Source organism: Myotis lucifugus, unplaced genomic scaffold (assembly GCF_000147115.1).
Source record: "Myotis lucifugus unplaced genomic scaffold, Myoluc2.0 scaffold_0, whole genome shotgun sequence".
Classification (NCBI taxonomy): domain Eukaryota; kingdom Metazoa; phylum Chordata; class Mammalia; order Chiroptera; family Vespertilionidae; genus Myotis; species Myotis lucifugus.
In genome coordinates, this window is record NW_005871048.1 from 14,473,964 (window position 1) to 14,500,153 (window position 26,190).

The following is a 26,190-nucleotide window of genomic DNA, read 5'->3' on the forward strand; positions in this document are numbered from 1 at the left end:
CACCCAGGGACCATTCGTGCAAGGTTTTCCCTCTTTGGCCACAGTGGGTTCTTAAACTGGACCGGAGGGCCAGAACAAAAGCATGGATGGAGTGTTTGTGTGAACTAATATAAATTCAAAGTAAACATCATTACATAAAAGGGTATGGTCTTTTTTTTTTTTTTAGTTTTACTCATTTCAAACGGGCCGGATCCAGCCCGCGGGCCGTAGTTTGCCCACGGCTGCCCAGGGACCATTCGTGCAAGGTTTTCCCTCTTTTCCTAAAGCCCTAGACCTAGACTCTAGGGCCTAGAGAAAAATAAGGTTGATTTTGGTCCTTGATTGTACCTTCATTTTGCCAATGCCCTAGGGCAGTGGTCGGCAAACTGCGGCTCGCAAGCCACATGTGGCTCTTTGGCTCCTTGAGTGTGGCTCTTCCACAAAATACTGAATTCTGCGCATGGGCCACGAAGTATCAATTGCACTGTACGTGCGCGCCCGCACGTGGTATTTTGTGGAAGAGCCACACTCAAGGGGCCAAAGAGCCGCATGTGGCTCGCGAGCCGCAGTTTGCTGACCACGGCCCTAGGGGACCTTTATGATCCCTTCCTACCTAACAAACCAACAAACTGGAGGGAGAAATTCATCTCAGGTGTAATACACAGTGAAAATTACAGAGTGGCATTCTTTATCAGAGGACTTTTTCAAACTACTGTTAACTGTTTTGAGAAAGACAAATCCAAGGGAGACTAAGGTGAATGAAATTAACAGGTTCATTCATTCACTCATTAAAGAATTATGAGCGATTCGTTAAGCACCTGCTGTATGGCAGGCAGTGTGTTGGGTGGTGCTAGGGCAGTGGTCGGCAAACTCATTAGTCAACAGAGCCAAATATCAACAGTACAACGATTGAAATTTCTTTTGAGAGCCAAATTTTTTAAACTTAAACTATATAGGTAGGTACATTGTTCTTAACTTAATTAGGGTACTCCTAAGGCTTAGGAAGAGCCACACTCAAGGGGCCAAAGAGCCGCATGGGCTCGCGAGCCGCAGTTTGCCAACCACGGTGCTAGGGGAAGAGGAGTGAGGTGTTACGAGTTCAAGCCTGCCATCATGGAGCTTATAGTTTGGAGGGGGAAGGTGAGGTTGATCAAGAAAACCATGTGAAGAAACGCAAAGTGGTGATTGGAAGTGCTTGTAGGGAGAGTGTCTCTGATAGAGGGTTGACTTGGTCAGAATGAGAAAGCAGTTTAACCTGAGATGTAAAGGATCCAGAGCAGTTAACTAGGCAAAGTGGGAGAGGGCAGTGGTTGGGGAAAGAGAGAGAAGAGGGTGCGGGCGGAGAAAGCACATGTGAAGAGACCTTGTGGCAGAAAGGAGCAAGGGGCACCCAAGGAACTGGGGGAAGTCAGTGTGGCTGGAGCACTTAGCAGGCAGGTCAAAGCCAGGCTACAGATTCTAGTAGGTCAGGGATGCTGTTTTTGAATTCTCTCCTATGCTTTCATTTTAGTGATTCAAAACATACGTGTGTGTGTGTGTGTGTGTGTGTGTGTGTGTCTTTTTTTCATCTTAAAGCTTGAATCTATCTTTACTTCTATGCTACAGCATAGGAAATTTTCACTGTAGAGGCTTTCCTTAAATTCAGAGTTTCTTGGGGCCACAAAAATCTATGTTTTAGGCTCTAACTCATCCTTTCCATTTTCCTGGACTCTCTTGGTCTTTTAATACTATAAATATTAGTCAATCCATCTCTCACTTAATATTTTTTCATTTAAGTTGTTAAAAAGTCTTCTTTGCCACATGAACTGTGTGATATTTCTCTATATCTTTTTTTAAGATAATAGCACAGAGGCCACACCTCTTTTTAAAAATTTATCTTTATTGTTGAACGTATTACAGATGTCCCTCTTTTTCCCCTATTAACCCCCGCCCCAACTATTGTTGGATGAAGAAAGTTAGCCTGTTTCTTTTTCTTACCTTTCCATTTTTGTGGGATGAGGTGGGGTATAAAAAAATAAACCGAATTAATAAATAAACCCAACTCATCCTAATATGAACACTATTTAAGAATCTCTTTTGTATATGGAGATGCAAATATAAAGTCATGGACTTAGAATTCAAACTCTGACCAGTGTTTAGTATGGCAAGTATTGCTTTTTTTTTCCTAAAGGTGCTATAAATCTTACTGATAACTATCACTGATTCTTTTGAAACTTTTTATTTCATGCCTATCTTTTCTGCAGCAACATTCTAAAATGGAACATTCTGCAGGGTGTTCAGGGCCCAAATAACATATTTTAAGTTAATCTTCTACCCACTTGCCATCAATCACCTCTTCCTTCTGATCTCTTTCCCGCACATCATTCCACCCTCACGTATGATAACAGAGCTGAGCCTCACAGCCCTGTGCATTCGTGGGAACGGCTGGTTCTGTTCCTAAAGTAGTCACAGTTACAAAGAAGTAGGTGCAGAAAATGACATAGATGGAGAGACAGAAGTTAAGGAATACCAGGACCTTAAAAGATGGTCTCTAAACCAAAGAGAACAGGAGAAATGAGGATATGATGTTGGTGAGAACCTCTTTAGACTCCATTTTGATCAGCCATCTCAGGCCAAATTATATGTGGTTAACTTTGATTTAACTAGGTGGTTGCCATACTCCTCAAGTTGACTACACAGTTACACGCAGCTGTCGTGGTAATATTTAAAAACCATATATCTGCTGGGTAATACCAAAATTAGCGGGATTCTTCCTCTCTCCCCTTGTTGGTAGCCCTGAATCCTGAGAAATAAATCAATCAGCTTTTGTGACCATTTCCCAACCCAGGGAGGCAGCCTCTTCTACTGCTGACAGCTTTAGACGTTAAAAGAGTGTTTTATATATCGAGGCCCAAATCTGTGCCTTTCAGCATTCATTCACAATTCCTAATTCTGTCCTGTGGAGCTTCCTCTACTATTTGATATCTATGAATGATAAATGTGGTTCTTTCTCCTCTTTCTGGCCTCCTAATGGTATTGCCCAGGGATCAATCTGGGTCATTTCCTTTTCTGCCTGGAGAGTCTCATGACTTTAAATAGCACCTATAAGCTGACAATGCCACATCTGTATCAACCACTATGTCCTTGCTCCTGAACTTCAAACATATACACCCTTCTGCCCACATGTCATCTCTCCAGGATGTCTAACAGGCATCTCAAAATCAACAAGGCCTAACCTGTTGTTCCAAAAGTCTCCCTCAGGTAAGTAAATGTTAACTCTATCCTTCCAGTTGGAGCTCTCAGATCCCTTTCTCCTACCATTTCCCGCCTTGTCACTGCACTACAACCAACCAGCCTCCTTCCTGGACCTTAAAGACACCCAGGCGTGTTCCTGCCTCAGGACTGGTGTCTCTGTCCCCTCTACCTGGGATGTTATTCCCTAGACATCACATGGTTTGCTCTCTCCCTCACCTCATTCAAGTCTTTGCTCTTATGTTCCCTCTGAGTGAAGCCTTCCCTGATCACCCTGTTTAAATTGCAGCCCAGGCCCCTAGCACTTCCTATTCTCTTTCCTAATTCCATATCCTTCCATGGAAATTGTCATTTCTTTTCATCTAATGTACACACTCATTTTGTTTATTACTTGTCTTCTTCCACTAAAATGTACCATCCTTAAAGAGAAGAGTGTTTTGTTTTTTCACTTTTATACCTCTAGCACCTGTACACTGCCTGGTGTGTAATAGGAGTTCACTAAATATTTATTAAACAAAAAGGCGCAAACATCTACAAAATTGAAGTTCCACAGAATACACATTGTTTAGGTCAGTACCAGACCAATGCAGAGACCTCAAGAGATTCATTTCCTGTGGATGTAAAACTCCCAAGACAGCTTAAAATAAGCCCACATTCAACCTGCAGAGTCCTGTCCTCTGCAAGGTCAAGAACAAAGGAGCTATGGCCTTTCCTCGCCACTTTTCTTCACCTGGCACTTGTTCATTTGGATCAGGCATCGCAAGCATGCCCCTGGGACAGTCACATGATGCTTGGGGACACAGTCTATCTCAGGGACAAAGAAGGGCTGTGGTCAGGAACAGAAGCTGGATCTGGGCACCCTCTACCCACCTGCTTAACAATCTCTTTCTTCCTCTCACCTTCCCTGCTCCCTTCCTATTGTCGACAACCCCACGGGAACCCTCGTGTACACACACCATCTATCAAGCAGAATGTTACAGAAAGTGCAGTTGACATTTCACTGTGTATTTAATTCTTCTAGTTTTTGAAAAGTTCATAGTAAGAAGAAAGTCATCACTGGGGGTATTTAATTAATTCTCAGGTGAGATCATTTCTTACATGTTTCGATTACCTCTAAAGTACTCTTCTTATTTCACTTTAGCTATTTAGTCGTCTAGAAAAGAACAAAACCATGTCTTTTATGAAAATATTTTGAAAGCTTGTATTTTATGTTTACTTCTTTTCATTTATGTTTTTCTACATTTTTCTTATTAGTGTGTATTCTTGTGGCAGAAACCTCTCTGACTGTAGGTTGTTGAAAAATTGTTTTTAATTTTGGTATAGTGAACATAATAGCTTATTTCTAACGAGACCCTGGGAAATGCCAAGAGATAATAAATTCTTAGCAGCTATGGACCCTGGAAATAGAATTTGAATAAATAGACAAGTAGAAATATGAAATATAAAATACACAGTTTAATTAAACTTACAAATGAATTAGATAATTGGTATTAGGAATATTTTTATCTCACCCATCACCATATTAGTTTCTTTCCTACTCTACCAGCTTATAGAGTAGGCCCTGGAACAGCATGAGCATAAACTGCACAAGTCTACTTACACGCAGATCTTTTTCAATCAATACATACAGTGCTGTAAATGTATTTCCTTTTCCTTGTGGTTTTCTTAATAACATTTATTTTCTCTAGCTTACTTTACTGTAAGAATACAGTACATAATAAATACATAACATACTGGTATGTGCTAATCGACTGTTCATGCGATCGGTAAGGTCTCACATCAACAGTAGATTATTGATAGTTAAGTGTTGGGGGAGTCTAAAGACATACATGGATTTTTGACTGCAAGGGTTTGGCACCCCTAACCCTCGAGTTATTCAAGGGTCAACTATCCTTCTTTTCTGCGATTGCTATGGGTAGGTTTTAGCTAGTTAAGTCTTAAATAGCTAAAGCAGTTAAGACATTTTGGTAGTAATATTGCATAGTGACATTGTAGCACATTTATCAGGAGTCATGGACCAATGGATTTTTTTTGAAACCTATTTCTTTTCCCAAGAACAAGATGTCGAGATTTTATTTAATGTTGAACTCTTCATGGATTAATTCAGAGAACTAGTCATTGATTTCATTTAGCTGGGTCACAAATTTTAATTTTCTGGTCTGGAGTTTTGTTTCAACTGGGCATATTTCCCAGGAAATAATATTTGCTTAAATACACAGCATCTGTGATTTTGTTTTGAGATTTACTTATAAGAGAACCCTCTGGGGTAAAGGATTTCTGAATGGCTTTTCCTTTTTGTATTTCTTGACAAATGACAAATGGTATAACATAAACACCCACTTTCCAGTATACATAGAAATAATTGACCTAGGATGCAAGGAAACAAGCTCACATCTTTTCTCTCCATCAATTATATGGCCCTCAGACACTCTGAGTTAAATGTAAAGTCCCTTATAAAGTCATGTATCCAGGAGCACACTAGTCTTGTACTTGGGTCTCATTTTCAACTCATTCTATAAATGGACAGTTCCCTTTCCACCTAAGTATCTCAGAAGGACACACACCAAACTGATGTCAGTGCTTAAATGTGGTAAAGAGAGAAGGGGCTAGAACTGAGAGTGAACCTCACAGGGAACTTTAGCCTGGTCCATAAACGGTGTAATTGTTTGTAAGACAGATAAACAGGCATTATTATATTAAATTTTTTAAAATTCAGAACTCTGCATTTTTCCTCGGCTCCAGGCCATCTACTTCCTTTGCCCTGATGTTACTGTGACTTCTGTTTTCCCCTAACTCAGCTTTTCCAGTTTTTCTGTGTTACTATGCACAGGTGTATTTTTAAAATCCTGCCCCCTCAACTACTCCCACTTTGAAGTAATATTTTATAACATACTGAAGTAATATTTTCGTGAACTTCCTTAGGTCAAGAGAATATATATGTAACTATTTATACATAATTTAGACTGTGCTCTTGTAATTAAATATATGGAACTTATTTGTTTTTGACTTCCAAGCCTGCCTCAGCCTAGAAAAGTAATTCCATGCGTATGTTTAGTACATGAGTCCACAAAAGCATTTTAATTTTCATCTCAATTCTCTCTCTCCCCCCACCCCAGTTTTCTTGCTTCTTTCTCCTCCTTTTCTTATAATTTAGCAAATGACTGCTTCCTGGTGAGCTTCTACCTATATAGCAGAGTGGAAGCATTATCTCAATCACATTCAACCACTCAATTCCCTCTTTCTCAATTACACAGCCCTAGAGTGATCTGGATGTCTACAGAGGAAAAAATAGTAAATGGAAAATAGGCCTTCATCATAAGGTGGCATTACCTGTAAGACAGGCCTGTTTATGGCAAGGACAAGCATCTGATATAGTAGTTTTACAATCATTTTATATCTAAAAACTAAATGATTGGACTTAGGAGTAGGTCAGATACATTATCTGCTGAGAAGCTGTTTATGAAGTGACAATAAACTGTGTGTAGATTTCTGACATGAGAAGGCCAAGAAGGAGCATTTACAATAGCTTTCTCATTTGTCTTCTTCTGACCTCTTTTCTCCTAAAATTCATCTGTCATAATGTCATTGTCAGGATATTTATAAAATACTGATTTGACTTTAAAATATGATGGTTCTGATTAAGAACCTTTGATAAATTACTATTATCTACCAAAGCAAGTCTGAATTGTTTAGATTGATGTACAAATTCTTTGAAAATATGGTCCATCTGACCTTTCCAAGTCCATCTGTATCCTCTGTACCAAGGAGTCTATGTTCCAGTCATGCAAAGCGATGAAGTAACAAACAGTCCCTGAACTTGCCAGATGCTAGTGCTCCTCTGTGACTTTCCCTGCTGGCAAAGAATGCTTGGTGGCCACCTCTTCACTTGTTAAACTCCTACACATCCGTCAGTGTCCAGCTCAAATGTTCCTCTCTGTACTCTTGAGCCTTTGGCTCAGATAAATATAAAATGGATCATAATAGACTTTGAATTATTGTGTACAGGTCTTTCTTTTATAGCCCATGAAATCCTTGGAGGGCAAGACCATACTGTACTTCTCTTGTAATCTCAGTGCCTAAAATGGAGCCCATTAGACAGCTAATGTTCATTTTATCAATGAATGAATCATTCATTCACATAATGACCATTCTGGTATGCTGCAAAAAAGAACTGCTCTTATCACTATTAGTAAAGCCCTTGGAAGGTTGCTGTTCTGTCTTAGTCACAGAAGGGACTCTGAGAGATCATTAATGTAATTGCATACTGGTCTTCCCAAGCTTTAGGCTGTTGGCAGATGAATTTAGCCACCGAGGAAAAAAAAGGGTGAGTTTCTTGCTGGCATAGGTTAACAGCTATTGTTCTCTCTCTGGATTGTGCAGTGTGTGTGGGGTGCCTTCAGGCCATCCTGGGAGATTGTGCATGAGGATGTGAGGGCTGCTGCACTGTCCATCTCCAGAGACTGGGGAGCTCTGGCAGGGAAAGGCCACCTGCAGCCTTCTGTTAATGAGGCTAGGCCAGTGCCATCAATGAGAACTAGGGACTGCCCCATTCTCTCTGTTGTCCTATATACCATCTGAATTAATGACACACCCTTCCTCGCACACCCTCCCAAATAAAAGCAAATAAGGAAAGTGACAAAGAGCTCATGGCTTTAATTCCAAAAACAAACAAAGCTGTTTTCCTGTCTTCTTCACCAGTGATGGTCTTTCTGCTACTGAGTGGGTCCAGGAGTAGCTACTGCCCAAAAGGCAGATGCAGAGCCCCCAGTCCTCCCCACGTGGGCCCCCTCCATCCCTGCTGTTCTAACAGGGGTGCCCTAAAACTGACATTATAGAGCCCCTTATAAGGAAGAAGAGGTGGTCTGAGTATCATTGACATATGCCTTCCTTGTGGAGACTCGCATTAAATTGTAAGCATTTTAAATAGAGATATTAGGAGTTTAAAAAATCAGAACATTAAATAAAATATATTTCAAATAACAGTGAAACTATAAAATGTCAGTACTAAAGAGCGTACCGCAATACCCTGGGGTTCCACACACCGTCTTCATGAGCACTTGATGGTCCACAATTTTGGAGAGTCCAAAATCAGCTAATAACACAAGAAAAAAAAAAGCAAGTGTTTTTCTCAGCTTATATAAGATGACAGAATACCTTTGTTATTCAAAATAAAACATTTGTTTGTTTTTGTATTTGATGAGTGGATGTAGATGGAGACCAGTCACCAGAGAGAGAAAAATTAAAAAGAGTAGCAATAATATTTTAAAACTTGCTTGAAATTGGAGGAAAATATGATTCCTAAATACATTTTATACTTTTTTTTCTATAATTCCCAGCTTTCAGCATATAAGCTATTTCTTCTTGAAGTAATAGTTCCAAGAGACATATTTTGTTAAATATTAATTCTAAGATTTATGAAACTAACTCTGAAGGACCATATAGAATTACTGATATAATTCAGAGCTTTTATTCCACTGGAACGAATTAAAATAAAAAATGAGACTTTCATAAATATTGAAAAAATGAACAGAAATATCAAAAGGTTTATTCTACTTCAAAATAATGTCATTCCCTAGTGTATTTGACGGAGAAGAATTTACTCTCGGATGAGAAAGATGACTTTTTTTGCAAAAATCCTTTTTATTTATTCCACAGACTATTACCTAGATAAAACATTATCAAAGGCTGCTATCATTATGGTCTACTTGCTGGGCTACATCTGCCTCACTCAGGAAACACCAGGAACACTCTGAGGCCATTCTTCACGAGAGGCAGGTGCAGAATTGATGCCATTTTAGACTTCAGAGATAAACCCACTTTTCCACGGAGGTGCCAGATCCTTATCAGAGGAAGCAGCAGGAAGTCCTTCAGAAAGAAAGGCGCTCCTGCCTAAATTAGAATCTATCCATCCATTTAAAGACATTTCTTTAAGGATAAAATCTTTGAAAGTGATGTCAAAGGAAATGGGAGCCTGCCTGCCTTTCAGGAGTGATTATGAGAACACGCTGCTGCCCTGCAGGACATCAGCATCTTTTCTTTAGGGTCTTGCATTCATAAAGCACATCCTGTGGTCTGGGCGCTTCCATGATATGTATGACTTAATCTTCAAAGGTGTTAACACTTACAAATGCAGTGAACTCATCAGATTAGCATTATAAAGGATAGCACCAAGAGAGAAATGTCCTTCAGAGGATTTAATTTAAAAAATGTGAAACCCTACACAGGCAGGACAAAACAGATTCTGCTAGGGAGAATTCATCAAAAATAAATTCTACTTTTTTGCAAATGAAGATTTACTTTGGAAGGCACATGGAAAGTAATATTTAATATGTTTTTTTCTAAAATGCTGATTGAAAGATCTCTTTGGGTAGATCCCAAAGTTCATCTTTGTAGTTCCTCAAAAAGCTTACTGAAAAAACAAACAAGGTTTCCAGAGTCAGATTAGCTGTCAGTGTACACGTTAGCATTTTAAAGGTTTGGGGATAAGTCCTGAAGAAATAAAAATCTTGTTGAAGTTGGCATTTTCTAACTTATTCTAACTCAGGACCTCCACAAACCACTTCCCCTCCTCCAAAGGGACTGGTGGGCCTTGTACCTGGGCCAAGGAAACAGCATTCTGTGAGGTGCACTTTGGGAAGCAGAGCTCAGTTTATCTCTGTTCATATAAACAAGTGACTCAGAGCCTAAATTCACTGACAGGTACCAAACATTTGGTGTCAGAGTTCTTGATTATCTAAAATTAAGCTCCATCTAATTTGTGGAATGAAAGTTAATAACCAAGAAAGAAGTATTATGTTATCTGTGATTTTTTTTTCTATATAAACATATTTACAAAATTTCACCTCCTGAAGTTCCTGTTATTTCTAAGAGTTGTGATTCCTTTGTGTGCCCAGCATTGCAACACGAACTTTAGGCACTAATTCAGGTTAACATTCCAGGAGAGCGCACAGGCTCCCAACACTGTGCCTTATTCCTTTACAGACAACAAATCTCCGAGAAAATTGAGTGGAGGTGACATTGAATGGAGCCATATTTAAAAATTCCACAGAATACATTTCTTCTGTTCTGGGAAAGGGGTCAGAAGAGGTCGGGCTATGTCCTCACCAATTTTGAGTGGTGCATCTGGGGCTGGAGTTGCATAGAGGAGATTTTCTGGCTTGAGATCACGATGGACAATCCCATTTTCATGGAGGTACTAATAGGGAATATAATGAGGTAACATTCAGGTGATTATATTTATGGTTCCAACATTCTTATCTACTATTTTCAGAACTTTAGTAATCTTTACTAAATTATGTGATTCAACAACACACACATATAATTTCAAAATAAACACCATAAAGAAAAACTATACATCGTTCTAGAAGAGCTTATATATAGTTACCTAAAAGTGAAATGCAATTTAAATAATATAGAACCAAATAAATAAATACATACAGAAATAAATAAAATAGAACCAATTGCCAGGAATAAAATATTTACCCCTCAGAGAATATTAGTTGCAGTTCTCTTTATGCATATCAGCTCAAACTGGCTAATTATTATTATAATAAAGTCAAGGTGCTGTGTCTTGAAATTTGGTTTATTATCTAGAAAGCATAATTGTATGTGTCATCTTATAAATTCAGAACCAGGGCAAAGACTTCAAATTATCGTTTGAACAGACATTTGGATGTAAGTAATTATTATAGAGAACACATGCAATCCAGGACGCTGTGCAGGTCTCTCTCCTCACTGCCTCAGGTGTCCGCCCCCGCCCCACTCCCATCCCTACTACTGCTCTTGCCTTCAGCAGGCCACATGGCCAGCTCCTCTCCAGACCATGCTCCACACTGTCACAGGGTCATTTATATGTGTGAATGTGTGTGTATATAGATATAGATATAGATATAGATATAGATATAGATATAGATACCAGAGAGGAAGGGAGAGGGAGAGAAACATCAATAGTGAGAGAGAATCATTGGTCTGCTGCCTCCTGCATGTCCCCCACTGGGGATCGATGCCACAACCTGGGCATGTGCCCTTGGCCAGAATCGAACCCTGAACCCTTCAGTCCACAGGCTGATGCTCTATCCACTGAGCCAAACTGGTTAGGGCCCACAGGGTCATTTTTGTAAAGTGCAGATCTAGTCAGGTCACTCCCTGCTTTCGCTTGCTTTTGGTGTTGAGTGGCCGCAGCAATGCAGCCTTTGCTTTTGTATCTCCAGCAGGGGTCGAAAACTCTCCAGGGGCATGCAGGCATGTAAAAGAATGAAGGGAGTTGGAAGCATGTGAAATAAGAGGGAGACACTGGGAAGTCCTAGGGTCTGCAGCTGTCCCTGGAGGGAGTATGACCCTGAGGAGGCCAAGGTGACTCAGGGTCAGCAAGATGCTGTCAGGCGGGAATACAGGCCCCAGGTTGCTAGCTCTTCTGACTTTTCAAGGTAAGATGAAAATTCATTATTTTTAATGTAGAATATTCCAAATTTTAAATGTTGGCAATGAATTTTAAACCCTGTACAGGCCAGACAAAACGCTCTGCAGTCTTTGATTATTGCTTTGGAATTTAAAACAATCCTTGGCACTCAATAGAAAATTGTTAAGTACATGAATACAATATCTTTCCCAACTGCTTCTTAAATTAAATCCTTATTGAGGCGGTGCTGCTAGGCTTCTCTTTTACTGTAAACTTACCTTGAGTGTTTGTGTACTCCTTCCCTTCAGCTACTTGTGATAGCCCCCAAAAGTACATGTGTGTAAAACAAATGTGTAGTGGAATCTGATTGATTTTAATTTTTTATTATGTAAAATTTAACTATAAAATTATATATTACTTGGGTGATATGTTTTTTAAAATCTTTATTGTTAAGATTATTACAGATGTCTCCCCTCCGCCCCCCATTGCTCCCTCCACCGGAATCCCACCCCCCTCCATGCCTTCAGCACCCTACTGTCTGTGTCCATGGGTAATGCATGTATGTATGTAAGTTCTTTGCATATAATCTCTCTCCACCCCCTCACCACCTTCCCTCTGAGAATTGTCAATCTGTTCCAAGTTTCTATGCCGCTGGTCCTATATTACTCACCAGTTTATTTTGTTCATTAGATTGTTTATTTTGATTATTACAGTCAATTGTTGATAGATATGTATTTATTATTCATAAGACCCTTTAACATTTCATGTAATACTGGTTTGGTGGTGATGAATTCCTTTAGCTTTTTCTTGTCTGGGTGATATATATATTGAGTGGCCAGATTATTATGACCACCCCATCAGTACAATGAAGTGAATTAGTTATGCAAATAATAATAAAACCTTGAGAGTATTTGCTTAGGAAGTTTTCAATATTCAGTATTTTTGGAAGTGTCAATGAAGTACTAATGGGGTGGTCATAATAATCTGGCCAGTCATAATAATCTGGCCACTCAGTGTATATTTAAATACTTTTATTGACTTCAGAGAGGAAGGGAGAGGGAGAAAGAGAGAGAAACATCAATGATGAGAGAGAATCACCTGCACACCCCCTATTGGGGATCAAGCCCACAACCCTGGCATGTGCCCTTGACCGGAATCAAACCCGGGACCCTTCAGTCCGCAGGCCTACACTCTATCCACTGAGTCAAACCACTAGGGCTGGGTGATACATTTTTAAAAATAAATTTTATATAACTGGCAGGCCTTTCATGTTTGCTTATCCTGAACACCATCCATCTGCTACAAATGATGTGCTCTGAATATGAATAAATACATTTAGTTGGTAACTATGTCTGGTCTGAAATTAACTAAACAAACTATGTAATTACATTGCTAGCAGTTTACAAATGTTCTAGTTCAAACCTGTTCCTTAAGCTCCAGCACAATTTTTCCACCTGCCTCTGTCTCATTTCCAGCTGGCTGTTTCCCAGGTACCTTCGGCTCTACATGAACAAGATGGAACTCTTGACCTTCCCCAGCCCCATTCTTCCAGCTGCTCCCACCGCAGAATGTGGTCTCTCGGTCAACTCAAGTGTTCAAAGCCAGAGACGGATTCTCTTCCCCACCCAGCTGCCTCCATCCAATTCTCAACAGAGTGCTGTCGATTCTAATTCCAAAATGTCTCCTGAACCGCCCAGCTCTCTGTATGTCATTGACGTGATCTTGGCTGGACCATCACAGCAGTCCTTTAACTACTCCTTTGCTTTCCAGGGTGCCCTCTTCGATCAACTCTCCACTCAGCAGCACAGAGAGCTAGGCGTTACTCCTCCTTGGGAAACTATCCAGAGGTTTCCCAATACTTTATCCCGGCTTTCCAGGCCTTGGTCATCTGGCTCCTGCCTCCCTCTCCAGTCTCATATTCTGCCACTTCCCCCTCTATTGCTCTGTTCTGCCCATACTGACTTCCTTTCAGTTCCTCCAACGCCCTCATCTCCTTCCTACCTCAGCATCCTTGACCAGCTGCCCTCTTATCAGGATGCTTTTTTTACCCCTTTCACCTGGCCAGCCCTCCTCATCCTCTCGGACACACTATAATGTCAATTTCTCAAGGAGGCTGCTCCTGTCCTTCCAAACTAACATATGTATGTGCCCACTCTCCTGTGTTCTCATTGATTCCCTTTTTTTTTCCTTTCTTTCTTTTTTTTTTTTTATAGCATGTCTGATTCCTTGCAAGCTTTACGTTTAGGATGTCTCCTACACTAGACTGAAAACTCTGTGAAGACATGGAAATTTGCATCTGTTTTCTCAGGTTCTCAATGCCTGGCACTAAGTATGCACTCAATAAACACTTTTGAATGATTAATAAATACTTCAGTTTTCCTATTGAGAAATTGGAATTCCTATTGGTATAATCTGCATTTTATATCCATTTGCCATTATTAATTTGTAATAGAAGCTAACATTTTTGTGCTTCCTTTGCAACAGTAAGTTCCAAAGCAACATTTTGATATGTTTAGTTGTAACAAGGCTCAACATCTGTGAGCTTATGAAACATACTAGGCTTATTGTTTACTGATACTCAGTCTCCTCAAAGATGCTCACTGAGTATCAGTTAGATGAATTAGATTTACAGCATCATTTTGAGAAAAGCCAAAACCCAATAAGAACATTTTAACTGAAGATAAGGCAAAAAGATTTCATCTTTGAAATGACGTTTTGAATAATTACATAATCCGTGTTTGTTCTTCTATATTAGCATTAAGTTGATAGTTATGGCTGAACTAATTTCTTCACATCCTTTGAAGTTGATCTGAACATCATATGCCTCAGGGGAGTTTGGGTAATGACAGTTGAAAATTCATCTGTTAGTTTTCTCTCCCGTTTCCTTCATGATTGAAACATCCGTAAATTGCACTTGCCAGCGTAATAAAATGGAACCGGGAAGTGATTCGCCAATGATAATAACATGTTAGGGAGCAGTGGGCAAGCCGAAAGACCTCTGTTAGTAAAGGAAGGAGCCCTGCTGAACCCCAGTGGGAGCTTATAGGGGACCAGGCCTGCTGGGGTTACTGCAATACTGTGTCAAAGATTTGCATAAGCTGGGTTTTCGGTGTGACATAGAACTGTGTGGATAAACCAATGCTGTGCTGAATTTTTTGCTGGTGTGGCTGTGTCATGGGGAAAGTGAGCAGGATGCTAACAGAGAGAATAACTGTGAATGCCACTCGGTGGGGAAACCTGCGGTTTCACGTTGGCGAAGTTGGTGGGGGAGAGGTCCCGGAGATCAGAGACTTAGTTCTTGTTTCTGATTTTGCATCACTTGGTGTAAAAAGTTAGAATGGGAAAACATGGAGAGTTTCAACAGGTTGAAAATTCATTTTCCTGTCTATTTATATATGTACATGTTAGAAAACTATATAAAGTACATGTTTCCAAGAATGGTCTCTATAGTGCTGGTGGAAAATGTCATTTACCTGTACTATTTTCCTTAGATTAAACTCAAAACCTAAAACATTCACTCAACTAAGACTTCAGTGCAACACTTATTGCTTTCAATAGCAATGATTAAGTGAGTGGTTATCATTTTAAATTAGGCATTATGCAAAAAATTAATGGAGAAAAGCAATGTGCCTTGATTTAAACATGTACATCTCATGCTGGGAGAATACAAAAATATAAAGAAAACCTAAGAAATGTGCATGTAATCTACAAATGAATTAATATGTAAGATGTATTTGTATATAAGATCAGAGCAAGTGCATGTTGTGAGGCAACTGTCCAAGGGGCTGTTGAGAACGTTTAGAGAGGATAAGCACGTGATAAATTCATTCTCTTATACCCAATGCATGTGTCCAGATTTGAGAAAAGATGAGATTTTAGGACTGGAGACTATGAAAAGTTTCAACCAATTAAATGGAGGCAGTAACCAGGAGATAATGCATAGCTTGAAATAAGGTCCAAAAATAATCTGCAGTAACAGAGAAAGACGCAGAAAACACATTTTTATAATGAAACTAAAAAAGAAAGAAAGAAAAAAAGAAAATTAAAGTGAGATCCTGAGTCTGCATGCTGTGGTCAGGCAGTCTGTAGTCAACAGAGAGGCTGACCTCTCTGTTCTGCTGAAGAAGCTGATTGGGCAGGACACAGGATGAAGGTAGAAAGCACTTTATCCTCAGGCAAAGAGACGAGCTTCTTCATAATGAAGAAGCTGGAAGAAACATTATGAGAGATGACTGTGCTTCAGACCACTCCATGCTTTATTCATTAATAAGTTAAGAATGGATATTTGGGGTGGGTTAGAGAACGTTTTGGGATACAAGTGAAAATTATATCAAATATGAAAGAGTGAAAATCTGTACATTTTTCTTTAAAATTTTAAATCCACAAATGTGTAAATGGTTCTTAAGTATTAAAATAGAATGTAGGATTTAAAAAAATGACCCAAACATATCTTACCATTTGGTCTTTCAAAAATATGCAATCACTCAAAGCTCAAACTCTCTTTTAAGCAGATGAAGATAATACTGATTCTCTGAATTCAGGGATCTAGACATGTAATTAAACCCTCTCTATGGTCCTAACAAAAACTGTGTCATTGTGTAATGAAAGCTGCTACATAGCAATTTAGTTTAATTACAGCTATGCTGTGGTCGATGGGCTGTGTGTGGTTAATTGATAATGTCTCAGGAGTTAGTAAGGGGAAGTTGGAATCTCTTTAAAAATCTAACAGGACAAAGAACCAGTCATTAAAAAAAAAAAAAAGTAAACAGTGTTCTGACTATAGTTCTATTGGGATGGAAAAATTAAACTGCATGCATTAGCTCTTCTCTATTCAGAAAATTTAGAACCAATATACATCAATTTAAGTAAGAACTTCATAGTGGAACATTCCACTTTTGGGTTGTGTCTTCTTTGAAGACCTGCTTCTACCTTTGTCTTTACCCTTGAACTCTATATTTTTGACCTCACAAAACAGGCATAAAAAGGCAACTGCTTGTGAAGAAATACGATAATTGAACAGAAGTTGAATTTGGCTACAAAGAATTGAATAAATCTTCTGTCCAATGTCTTGCTATTGTATCACATCAGGCATGTTGAACTTTTAAAAAAACTGATATTATTTCTTTTTTATCTTTATTGTTGAGAGTATTATAGATGCTCCCCTCTTTCCCGCTCTTGTCCCCCACCACCCAGTTCCTGCTCCAACCCAGGCCTCTACCACCCTATTGTCTGTGTTCATGGGCAACGCATATAACACATCAGGCATGTTGGACTTGGGGTCCCACCATTATTCTGGTTACTAACGAAGTTACAGAGCTGCTTGCACCTGGAAGAGTCACATCCGTGGAGCTATCATTATTCCCACCTACTCTCGTTCTAAAAAGGGTGGAATATGCATTTGCATATATTCTTAATTTATTTGAGACAGATTTTTAAGTCTAGCATATAATGAGGCTCTCTTGCATTATGTCAAAATAAGTAGTTTTCAAGAACTGAAGCCAAGAGTAAAAAAAGCAGAGGGAAATATAAACAGGCACACCTACTGCAATACATCTGTGTCTTTAAAAAAATAGATCACTCTTTTCCCGCCATGTGACTTTAAAATGGATGTATCTCACTTGTCTTGTTTCAGTGTTAGCCCTCGAATTCCTGTGGTTGGTGCCTAGGTCTGCTCCCCTGTGTCTCTGGCTTTGGGCCCGGCGTAGTCCATAGCAGGGTATAGTAGAGGGAGGCAGACAGCCGTGGGATTAAGAGCATAAACTCTGCAGTCATTTTGTATTTTGCATTCTAATCCTGATTTTGCCCTGGACCAGCTGCATGACCTTGAAAAAGTTACCTCACCTTTCTGAGTCTCAGTTTCCTCATTTGTGAAATGAATATAAGGAGACCCATCGTCTGATAGGTGTGAAGAGTAAGTGAAATAATGTACATAAAGCTTTTAGCTAAAGCTTTGTCCACATTAAGTGCTTAACAACATACATGGTAGTGATGGCTGGCATTATTGTAATTACTGAGATAGTTATTATTAGGTCGTAGCCACATTCAGTCCAATTGTATATTCCTTTTAAGACTGTATCTTCTTTCAGTTTTATAGCAAAATAGAGCATAAGCATTTAGCTGCTTTGCTAAATGGCCCCTTATATGGATAAACAGAAGGGATGGCCATTGTGAATCAGTGTGGAACAAGGCTCTTCCTCGGTGATATGAACTTAGAATAAGATGGCATTTCTAGGATTCGGCAGGATCCAAAGCCAATAAAGCCTTCAGTGTGGCTAAGTTCTGTAACAGCAATTTCACAGGTAAAAGTCAAGAAGATAATTTAAAAGTTAGGTACTGTGGTTTTGGATCAGTTGCAACATTCAAGGGAACATTTCAAAGGATAAATCACACAGATGGCCAGACTCTACGGCACATTCCACACATTATTCATAAGTGTAAGTGATTCAAGGTTAAATTTTGAGAAGTAGAAACCATGATTGCAATGTAAAATATATGTGTGAGAAATTACATTTTTCAATGTGGATTTTCCCCTGTATCTATCATTATGTCAAGGTCTATGAAATTAGACATCTTTTCCCAAACACAGAGAAATATGCCCTGTATATTTACTTAGATATTTCAACCATATGTTCCTTGAAAAATGCTTTCCTGCAGAGCTGGGTTACCATTGCCATTTTTTAAAGTAATGTGATTTTTTAGTTATGTGATTTAACAATTTCTTGAATTATTAAATGTATTTGAAGTCCTATTGTCTTGCAGACACCATGAATATAAAGCCAGTTCCAAAATATTCCTAGGAAGGCAGGGTTGGGTAGGTAGGTAGGAAGAAATTAACCAAAGAACTTGTATGCATATATGCAAAACCGTGGACACAGACAATAGTGTGGTGAAGGCCTGGGGCTGGGAAGTGGGGAGAGGAGGAATGGGTGTGGGCTAGGAGGAGTCAATGGGGGGGGGGCGGCAGGGAGGGGACATGTTGCTGTTTGAAAGTATTATGTTGTAATACTTTCAACAATAAAGATTTAAAAAATAATGAAATGCTGGGATCCTAAACAAAATTTATAAATAATTGGATCAAGTCAATAAGTATATATTGCACCTGCTATGTGCTATAAATACAAAATGTATATGGAGTGTGTGTGTGGGGTGAGGGGTAGATGGCAGATGAGAATAATGACAGAAATAAATGAATAAATTATTCCTAGTCTAGAGATAATCTGCCTACTTCAGGAGACAGGCTTTTGTACAACTAACCATAACATACCAGTGGTAGAAATTCTGAACTTATATCTCTCAGGAATAGAAAAATATAAAAATGCAGTTAGCTTTAGAATTTATTACAAGTGAATGAAAAAGCAGGTAGAACCTTAGATTAAGGTTCAGAAGTTCTCTAAGAAATGGGACAGGGAGTCATCGAAACTAAAATAGACCAAAATTTTCATCTGCTTTGATTTAAAGAGAGAGTGAGGAAAATTATCAAAATCCTACAAGCCTGCTTAAATTAATGGATTTTGTACAAACTGACACAGAATCCCAAAGGCTAATAAGGAAGACTTTAAAGATGCCTGGCAATGTTGTCAAGTCTAGACTGGGAGTTTTAACAGCTTTGGTTCTGCTATTTGTACAATTCCTGAGACTGTGAAAATGCTATTTAATAAGGCAAAGGGCTTTGCAGATGTAGTTAGGGTTCCTAATCACTTTGGCCTTAAATTACAGAGATTACCCTGGTTATCCAGATGGGCTCAATGTAAATTTATAAACTTTTCAAAGCAGAAGAGGAAGGCAGAAGAGTCAGTGAAAGAGATTCAAAGCATGCAAAGGATTGGGTGAGCCATTGAAGGTTTGAAGGTGGAAGAGCCAAGTGTCAAGGCAACAGAAAGGGACTGGATTCCGCCAACAAAAGGCATGAGCTTGAAAGCAGATTCTTCCCAAAGCCTCCAGAGAAGAGCCACCCTGCTGACACCTAGATTTTGAAATTGCCAGACTCCAGTCGATTATGTCATGCCTCACTTCTCACTCTGACCTACAGAACTGGGAGGGGATAAATGGGTGAGGTTTAAGCTTGTGGTAATTTGTTATGCAACAATAAAAACTAAATACATAAATGGAAGGACTACCAAGGCATATCATTAAGGGAAAAAATGTCAGAGAGCAACATGAAAAAACAAATGTATATAAGTATATTGCATTCTTATATATATACTAGAGGCCTGGTGCATGAAAATTCATGCACTCTTCGGAGTCCCTCAGCCCAGCTTGCACATCTCTTGCAGTCTGGGAGTCCTCAGGGGCGGTCTGACTGATGGCTTAGGCCGGCTTCTAGAGTGGGCCTAAGCTGCAGTCTGGCCTCTCTCTGGGGGAGGCGACTGGGTGGGCCAATCAGGGGACAGTGCCAGCCGGCGAGCAGCTGGCCCTCCCATCACCCCTCTGCTGCAGTTGGTTGCCGCCATCCCCCGCATTGCCATCCCCTCCCTCTGCCCGCTGAGATGCTCCTTGGCTGGCCTGGTGCTGCCTGCTCACTGGCCCTGCCCCCCGCCGACCAGTCATTCTGCTGTTCGGTCAATTTGCATATTATGCTTTTATTATATAGGATATTTTTTGTGCCAAGAGGCCACAGCTGTCATTCCTGCTTTTTGATCATGGACTTGTGTGTGACCTTCATATCTAACATATGGCAAATAGGTTTGAAAACATTTAAAAATACTCTGGTTAATGCTGTAAATTAACAGAATTGATTTCCTAACGTGTAAAAAAGGAGGGAAAACAAGGGGGGGGGGCGTAAAACAACAGGAAAAAGGCATGAGCACACAAAATAACTGCTACACATTAAAAAAACAAGCAAACAAACTAAAACACTTGTGAGTGAATGAATCTCTGAAAGGTCTGAAAACAAATGACATTCAAGTTTATCCTGTGTCTAGGTGTTTGGGGTTGATTAGATTAAATACATTATGTTGGGAAACTAATGCATCAAACCCTTATTATAGAGAGCAGGTTGGTCTGCATGTAATAGGAAGAGCTCTAAGAATGACCCCTCTATGAAATTTGCCTTCATATTAAATGCCTTCCCCTTTGAGAGTGGATAGTATCTATGGAGACAATGAAGTAACATTCCAATGACTATATTAAATGACAAAAAGGAGATTATTCAGGTAGGCTTAATCCAGTAACATGTGCCCTTGAAAAGCAGAGAGTTTTCTTGGGCTGGCAGCAGAAAAAGAAGTCAGGAATTGGAAGCACTTTAGTGGACTTCGACATGGAGGAAGGCATGTGCCAAGGAATGCAGACAGCCTTCAGGAGCTGAGAGCAGCCCCTGCTGACAAGCAGTGAGGAAACAGGGGCCGTGGTCATGCAAACACATGGAAATGAATTTGTCCAACAACCTGAATGCGTAATGAATTGGATTCTCCAGAGCCCCCAATAGGAGTCCAGTGGAACACCTGGGTTTCCACCTTGTAAGACTCTAAGGGATTAGTGTCCTTATAAGAAGAAGAAGAAGAGATCAGAGGTGATGTCTCTCTTATGTGAGGACATAGCAAGAAGGCAGCAGTCTGTAAACCAGAAACAGAGCCCTCACCATACTGATCTGGGACTTTCAGCTTCTAGAACTGTGATGAAGAAATGTTTATTGTTTAAATCACCCAGTCTGTGGTATTCTGTTATAGTAGCCTGAAGAGGTTAAGATAGCCATGGATGCTATGTAGCTTCAAAGAACTGCCCTGCCCAAATGAAACTAGCATTTCCATTGTCTGCACATAAAACTCTTTGTCTTAGTCAAAGTGAGTACAGTAGACTTTTGTGAGCATTCTTTATTCAGGAGCTATACACTCGAGACTGAAAACAGTGACTAGAGCAAGCAAAATGAGTTAACCTTCTGTTTCTAAGAAGGGTGCAATGTATACAGGCTATGGCCCAGGCCCGTGGCTATTTATTAATTTGACATCTCCATTAAAATATATATTTTTTATTAGGCAGGCAAAATATTTTGTAAAATGTTTGCAGAATTTTTTTCCGAATTATCTAATAATAATAAAATCAAAATTCTATGTTTGAAGAGTGAAGTTAACAGAATATTATTAGAATACTGCCTGAAAGCTCTTTTTCTGACCCAGAAAAAAAAAATTCTACCTGACTACTGAGAAAATTGGTAATTTTTTTTCAACACTATTTTTGAGTTAGCCATTCCCAAAATAAAAATTCATTTTTTAATGGGTCAAAGACATCATAAGTACTAGGTTCATGTTGCTCCAAATAATAAAATATAGGATTTCATTCCCTCGATAGGAAATACGTCAGCTTTGGGGCAGACAACTATTACCAGAAAGCAAGGAAATACATTTCCTGGTCCTACCCCCATCCTCCAATAGATAATTAATGAAAGAACAACATGGAAGTAGTTAACTAGAGTCTAACCTTAGTCACTCCATCATCTTTGGAGAGAAGCACACATACAAAGTAAGGATCACTGTTCACCTTCTAACCATAATACTTTCATAATTTCCACACAATAGTTCTTTTTTATATAACTGATTTCAGAGAGAGGAAGGGAGAGGGAGACAGAGGCAGAAACATCAATGAGAGAGAATCATCAATCAGCTGCCTTCCACACACCCTTCACTGGGGATTGAGCCCACAACCTGAGCATATGCTCTGACCGGGTATCGGACTGTGATCTCCTGGTTCATGGGTTGATGCTCAACCACTGAGCCACACTGGCTGGGCCAATTGTTCTTTCTTAAAAGAGGATCATCGTCAAAGGAATCCTTCCAGCTGAGAGCCCTTCCCTTGTGCCAGATAGGTAGAGGCTGTCACACAAAAACCACATCAGTATAAAACTAGAGCCCATTGTGGGTGGTAAAATTCTTTGCTCAGCTTTTTCTGAATTTTAGCTTTTCAGAACATTATATATATATATATATATATATATATATATGCATTTCCTTTTCAGAAAGATAATTTAGATGTTAGTTTTCTAGCCTCTTTTTCTTGTTAAATCCTAGCTAGTAGGGCCTCTCCCCAGGCCCTACAGTGTGTGGTGTATGTAGTGAACACACTCATCCTGATCTGGTTGGTCTCTTAAGATGTTTGTCATTTTTGTTGTCGTCATTTTATTCACCATTAGTTCTCAGATAGAGAAGAGGGAAAGGAGAGCATAGAAAGAAAAATGTAGGAGAAAGAAGCAGGAAATGAAGAAAAAGAGGTAATTAGAGGAACTGTGAGACTGGCTGAAGGAGAAGGGACTAAAACTTCAGAGAGCAAGTGGGCAGAGAAGTGAGGAGAAGAGAATATCTTGTTAAGTGTTAATAAAGGTGAGAAAGTTGGATGAGAAGTTCTTATCAATTGTCTAAATCCTCTATCTGCATGTTCCCTGCTCTAGATTATTTTTCATAATCTCTACGTCTTTGCACATGTAGCATTCATAAAAACTGGCAGTGAAGTTCCAAGTGGGACCTATGGGCTTAATTAATTAGCGTTTTTCATTTCTAGAATCACAAACCATGTCTCTTCAGATGCTTATCATCTTTTGATTGGACATTTTCATATCCTCTTTTATTTTTTTCAAGTAAGATTATTTCTCTTTCACACTAGCCATGTTCAGGGGCTGGTGGACATCAGGGGCTGGTGTCGGCTCCACAGCTGTGGAAGCCAGGTCCCTCCAGCTCTCCGCTGGTCCCTAGGGTTGACCAGCATCCTCATGGCCCCACAATGGCTGCTTGAGCTCAGCTATCACCTCCGTGTTCCAAACAGAGCATAAAAGGCATCCCTGGAGGTCCCACAGGGCACTTCTACTTATGTTTTGTGATCCAGAACTTAGACACATGGCTGCATCTAGCTGCAAGGGAGGCTGGGTAATGGGGGCAGCTGGGAGAATAGGTGGGGTTGGTCTTTGGCCTGTCTGAAAAGGGAGACCTGGCTAGAGGTTGCCAGTTCACAGCCCAGCACATGCCTCTATCTCCTCCTTTACCCCTCCAACTGGGGCTCCCTGAATACAGGACCCTGTTACCCCATAGACTTCACCTTTAGAATAGTCCTCTCACTTTGAATGAGGTCTGGGTGTCTGCCCTACCTCCCCCTTGTAAGCTCCTATTCAGGGCAGGGGCTGCAGGGGGCCCTGTCTAGGGTGCTGGCCTCAGGGTGACCACCCGCTACTCAGATGGGTAGCAGTTCCCAAGGTCAGGGTCAACAGGGGAGCCCTTGGGTCAGTGTATGTGTCCTGGGAAGTGAATGGGGAATGATGGCTCCCAGGTCCCTTCCCTTTCTTCCTGGACCCTCTGTCCCAGTCTGGCCTTGGGGTCATCGCCAGGACACCGGGCAGCCTCTGCTCTCTGGCTGGGTCGCTGGACGCCTGCCCATTTTCTTTGTTAACACGTGTGCTCATCCTCATCTTCCAGGGTAACACCAGGGTGTTGCTCAAGTGGCTCTTCACGCTCCCCCAACACATGGCGGTGTCAGACGTATTAACTTCACGAGGCTGGTGGGTGTAAATGGTGCCCTAACGAGGTCAACCGTAAAGGACCCTGAGCACGTCTCCGTGTCTGCCAGTCCTGTGGGCTGCCCCACTGGCCTCGCTGCTTTGGGACTTCATGCGGCCATCAGGGTAAAGGTCCTGCAGCAAAAGTCGCTCCGGGTCTCCTCCTCTTCAGAATCACGTGAACCTCTCTCACTAGGCATGTAAGCCCTCAGGACAGTCCCTGCCTCTCTCTCAAGCCCCAGTTCTCGCCAGGTGTGCTTCACTATCGATATCTGTACCTTTGTACCTTTAGTCTATTATGTTTCCTAAAAATTTGTTGGAGAAAAGGAGTATTCCTGGGATTCCTTTTCTTTCATATTGGCTGCCTATCAAACAATTTTTATTTCAAAACCCAACTCAGATAACTTTCTTTGGCAAGGTTTTTCTGACATACTAAATATCCTTCACCCTCTCTAATGCCTTTGAATCTGCAAAATGTATTAATTGGTTCACATATGTGATCCCAAAGCCATGTGCTCATATATGTCTATCTGCCCTAAAATTTGGTGAACTACTTCATCTCTGTATCCAAGATTCTGGTGCATACCAGAGAATCAGTTAATGGTTGAACTGAGGGTTACAAAACCCTAAAGCAACAAAAGCCACTTAGAATGTAATGATTGACATATTTTTTGTATAGTAATTGGAAAATTCTTAGACATATGCTCAAGAATTTATTGTGATTTTGTGAATTTATTGTGGGAATCAAAAAAGAGAATGCAACTTAGACAGAATTTCACTTGATCGTAGTGATAGAATTTGATAAACTTTTGATATCATTACTCTTGCCAATAATGACGTACAGAAACACTTAATGAAACACTTAATGAGAAAGATACCCTTTCCTAAGAATTATTTTTAGACCTCCAGTTTTGTAAAATTAAGTTATAATTTTCAGCATGTTCCATATTTTTTTTTCTGATAAAATATCTGTTTGGACTGAGCCACTTGTCTACTTTATTCTGTTTTTATTCTGTTTGAATATCAAAATATTACAACATTAACAGAACTGTTTGTTATTTCTTCTCTGATAACTGTGATCTCTCAACTCTTAATGAGAATAAATAAGCACTTTTACTTCTTATTGGTTAAAGTATCCTTATAATGTTCCAATGCTTTGAGCTTTGCATTACTCTCCGCCTTCCAGAGATCCATGTTCAGATGTGAGTAACAAGAGACAGAATCCTCCCAGAAAGAAATGCAAATACCATAGTAACTGACAAAGTTAAAACAAAGAACAAAAACCCCACATTTTCTATTCTAGTCTCTTATTACTTAATTGAAGTCTCAGACTCCTTTTATTGACAATAAGTGGAGCCAAGCAGGAACAATATTCACAAAAACAAAGCACAAGTGTCAGAAGCAAGCTTATTGCTAATAACCTTCGACCTCATTGTGCCTTCAAATCACACTTAATCCTGACTTTCCAGTGTGTGGGTATGCATTTGCTAGTTGGTAAAATTCAGTGTTTAGAAATTTGTGGTATCAGAATATTTTTATCTATGAGTGTGACCTCCATGTTATGGCTTGATGGAAAGAAAATTACACAAATGCTCTGACCACAGAATCATTATAAGCATAAACTCAAAAGTTCATTCAAGAACAAGTTCGGTATCTTATTGCTTTAAGTAACAGGATTTACAATTTAAAGTGGCAGAAATATTAAGAAATTTATCATCTTCTGTGAGATATAAAGTAGGAGGAGAATTCCAATCTTGTCTATTTTTTCTCTGCCTTATTTAACACAGTTATGTTTCTCTTCATAATTAGAATACAACCGAAGCAGTTCCTGGCATCAAATGCAGATGCAACAATGCCCGTGAAAGAGGGAAATGGTCTTTCCTCCCCTGGGTCTCCTTTTATTAAGGGGGCAAACTTTTCCCACAACTCATAAGCAGACTGCCCATTAGAACTCATCTGTGAGGACCAGGTCATGTGCCCTTGCCCAACTGCAAGGAAGGTTGGGGAATCTTAATAAAGGTAGATTGGTTCTGCCAGCAAGAAATGAGAGGTCAAATGGAAGATGACTTAAATGTATCAAGTAATGTATCAAGTAATGTAAAGTTCAATA

The 26,190-nt window shown here is 39.9% G+C and overlaps 1 protein-coding gene across 1 annotated transcript in view; it reads right to left on the minus strand.

Moving 5' to 3' along the window:
- The window catches only part of CAMK4 (calcium/calmodulin dependent protein kinase IV), a 69,360-nt gene that overhangs the window by 14,651 nt on the left and 28,519 nt on the right, over positions 1 to 26,190 (minus strand). Inside the window, exons 5-6 of the mRNA XM_023750177.1 lie at positions 10,315 to 10,405; positions 8,228 to 8,302 (exon numbers count right to left, since the gene is read on the minus strand). Coding sequence (XP_023605945.1) covers positions 8,228 to 8,261 — 34 coding nt within the window. The 5' untranslated portion in view covers positions 8,262 to 8,302; positions 10,315 to 10,405. The remainder of the gene's footprint in view (positions 1 to 8,227; positions 8,303 to 10,314; positions 10,406 to 26,190) is intronic.